The sequence below is a fragment of the Eurypyga helias genome, unplaced genomic scaffold, assembly GCF_000690775.1.
Source record: "Eurypyga helias isolate BGI_N326 unplaced genomic scaffold, ASM69077v1 scaffold9217, whole genome shotgun sequence".
Classification (NCBI taxonomy): Eukaryota; Metazoa; Chordata; class Aves; order Eurypygiformes; family Eurypygidae; genus Eurypyga; species Eurypyga helias.
In genome coordinates this window covers 25,119-28,060 of record NW_010262275.1, presented here as the reverse complement: position 1 = coordinate 28,060, position 2,942 = coordinate 25,119, and the positions used below count along the sequence as shown (strand labels likewise).

General features: G+C 35.1%; 1 protein-coding gene across 1 annotated transcript in view; it reads right to left on the bottom strand.

Moving 5' to 3' along the window:
* Positions 1-2,942, bottom strand: part of LOC104512601 (UDP-glucose:glycoprotein glucosyltransferase 2-like) — a gene marked incomplete at its 3' end in the record, with an annotated part of 53,432 nt that overhangs the window by 26,690 nt on the left and 23,800 nt on the right. The window contains exon 9 of the mRNA XM_010155652.1: positions 1,124-1,184. Coding sequence (XP_010153954.1) covers positions 1,124-1,184 — 61 coding nt within the window. The remainder of the gene's footprint in view (positions 1-1,123; positions 1,185-2,942) is intronic.

Genomic DNA, 2,942 nt, shown 5'->3' with positions numbered 1-2,942 from the left:
GCGGAGAAAGACCTTGAATCTGGTGCAGGCATTCCCCAGCGCCAGCTGAGAACTTATCAGTGCTGCTCCCTGCATCCAGGAACAGCTTCCTAGCAGCCACGGTAAAGGGAGTTAACTCTTTCCTGACTGAACCCAGCACAGTATGACAAGCCTTTATGAGAAGGCTGCAGGAGTGCAACAGATATATTGTTCACTTTCACTCTTTTGAAAGGTGGAAGAAACCTTAAAGGCATTATCCTGGACATATTAGTCTTGGCAAGGCAAGAGGAAAAGGCCTGAATGGATACAAAGCAAAATGATAAATGGAAATGCTGCAAAAGCACAGGAGTGCCATAAGAAAGAAATAAATCCCTTTCACTACAGTGGTTGGTCAGTTCTAACGCCACATGAAAACATTTGTTCGGAAGATGAAGATTAAAGACAGTACCAATGGTTGCCATTTCATGTGACCAGTCCTAACAGCATGGCGGCTAATGTTTAATTTTAACACTCAACTTGAAAGAAAAAATCCAAACTCTGCACTGTGATAGAAAATACAAGAGATGTCATGAACTCGACAAATGCAAAGTGGCATCTCAGATCAGTCAAAATCACATGAACATTGAATCCTCCTGTCCTTCAAGGTACAAAAGGTGCAGTGCATCGAAGACGGAAATAAACCTACCACCTACCATAGACAACCTTCAAAATACCTTACAGAATAGTTGCATGCGTGATTCTGAGGGTGTGGAAAGCTCAAACCTAGCATGTGCTGACCATGATATAAGCAGCAGGCCTAAGTTCAACACCAAAGCTCTATCAAAGTTAACTGATGCCTATTTTGCTGTGCAGCACACAATTTATAACTGAACACAACATTCTCAAAAATTTTCTGTCCTTGCCTAATTCTGTAACATCAAAAGTGGGAAGGGAAAAAGTACCAAGAGAAAAAGTACTAAGAACAGCGGAAAGTAAAAAATTTTAATTGAGTATTTCAATGTTATTTATTTTGTAAAAGTTGTTTAGAACAATTAGCTCCTTTTCTCTGATGGAAGCCACGTGAAATCTGCTACACTAATAAAAACCTCCAAAGGCAGTAGTATGAGAGTAACTCAATAGTCCACTTAAAGAAATAAAAACAAACCTTCTGATTTTCTTCTATTTCATTTCGCATTTTCTTGTCTACAGGCACTCTCGTCAGTGATCTGTAAAAATGAAATACTGGTATCACTCAACCACTATATTTTGAAAATGCATTCAATAATGTGAATTATGTATTTTAATACCATATCCAATGCACCGTAATTGAAGAATCCTGTAATTAAGACTTGATGAGTAATGCAGAGTCATAAATATTTTCTTTTCAAAACAAATATTTTGTTCTGTGTTAGTCTAATAAACCCAGGTTTCAAATTTATATGCTAGGCTTTGCTGAATTAATAGTATAAGCATATTTTTTTACCACTCTAAAGCTTTTCTCTTATTTTTTTCTGGAAAATAGCATGTGTATTCTAAAAATGTAAGTTGTTTGACCATCTAAATTATTACCTAAATTAGCTATACCTCTTGTATATTTTAAGTTAATGCTACTAACTCCATGCTACTCAACATTACAGCACAGGCGGCCAAGGACACAACTCGATGTTATGGCCAAAGGCAAGGAAAATATGCAAAGAATGGCCACTTTAAAATTAGCTGAGATGAGAAAAGAGGTTTACAGACTGAAACCCTTGAAAATGTGAAGTATTCACAGACAGCCAAAATTAGTCATTCCACCTTTAGAAGATAATCCACTGATTTGTCTTTTTTACCTTTCAAGAATGTTGTGGAAGAGTATTTTAATTTCCTCTGCCAGAATATATTGTACGTGAGGTTTACAGTTTCTAGGCTATCATAAAATACTTCCATAGGCAAATTATTCTATCCATGTTTTATGAAACCCTAAAACATATTAACTTAAATATGATTTTCCCGATAAATGCCAAAATGAATACTCGAGTTGCCTACATAATTTTTTTTTTCAAAACAACATTGTACATTTTGTAGCAAATTCGTAAGGGGCTCTAAAAAACTGGAGTCATCTTAAACTTGAGAGTTTATTAAAACTGAGAATGGTCTTACTAAACGAATTTATGGTAATAAAGGAGTTACTAAATAATATAAATCCTCATGTTGCCCCAAGAAGAAACTGATTTAGAACAGATCTCCCTTGTAAGCTCCCTATTTTTCCCAGTATGTCAGACATAAGACATAAAATTAGTTTACTTTAAACAAATACTCAAGCTATCCAGGCATGCAGTAAGACTACTTGTTAAGTTCAAGCAATATGTTTTCCAAGCTTTGGTTATAAATACTACACAATTCATCACAGCTAAATACCCTTTTTCCATTCATACTCCCTAAATATTCTGGTAGATTATTTTTGTGACTGCGAATCCCTTCTGGAACACATGATGAAAGGGTGATGGAGGATCAAGAAGGAGCTGCATTTATACCAAGCCATACTTGGTGGACTTTCCTTGGCTCCAAATGAGCAAGATGTAACTCAAACTGTGATGTCAAAGACAGCAGTAGAAAACAGTCAACATGGTTCAAACATATTATTATCAGCAGTCATTGGTGGATGAGCTTAATAGCTTGCTTATTATTGTTCAGCTCATTTAAACTCTTTCTCATAAGGCTTTTATAATCATGCTGTCAGGTACTCTCTGTGCACATAAAGAATGTAGTAAGTGTGTTCAATACTGAGTAAATATATCTTGTACTGTTATTACTTTGTGTGTTCACTACTTTTAAAATAATAATGGTAGAACAGAAAGCAAGAAACTATAAACATTTCTGCTGAAAAAGAAACATTGCTGATCAAGATTTTAAAAAAAAAAAATATATGGGAAGAAACTGTAAATACAAATAAAAGAATATCTGAAGCCAAATTTAGATTTGGAAAAATGGAGAAGTTGTAG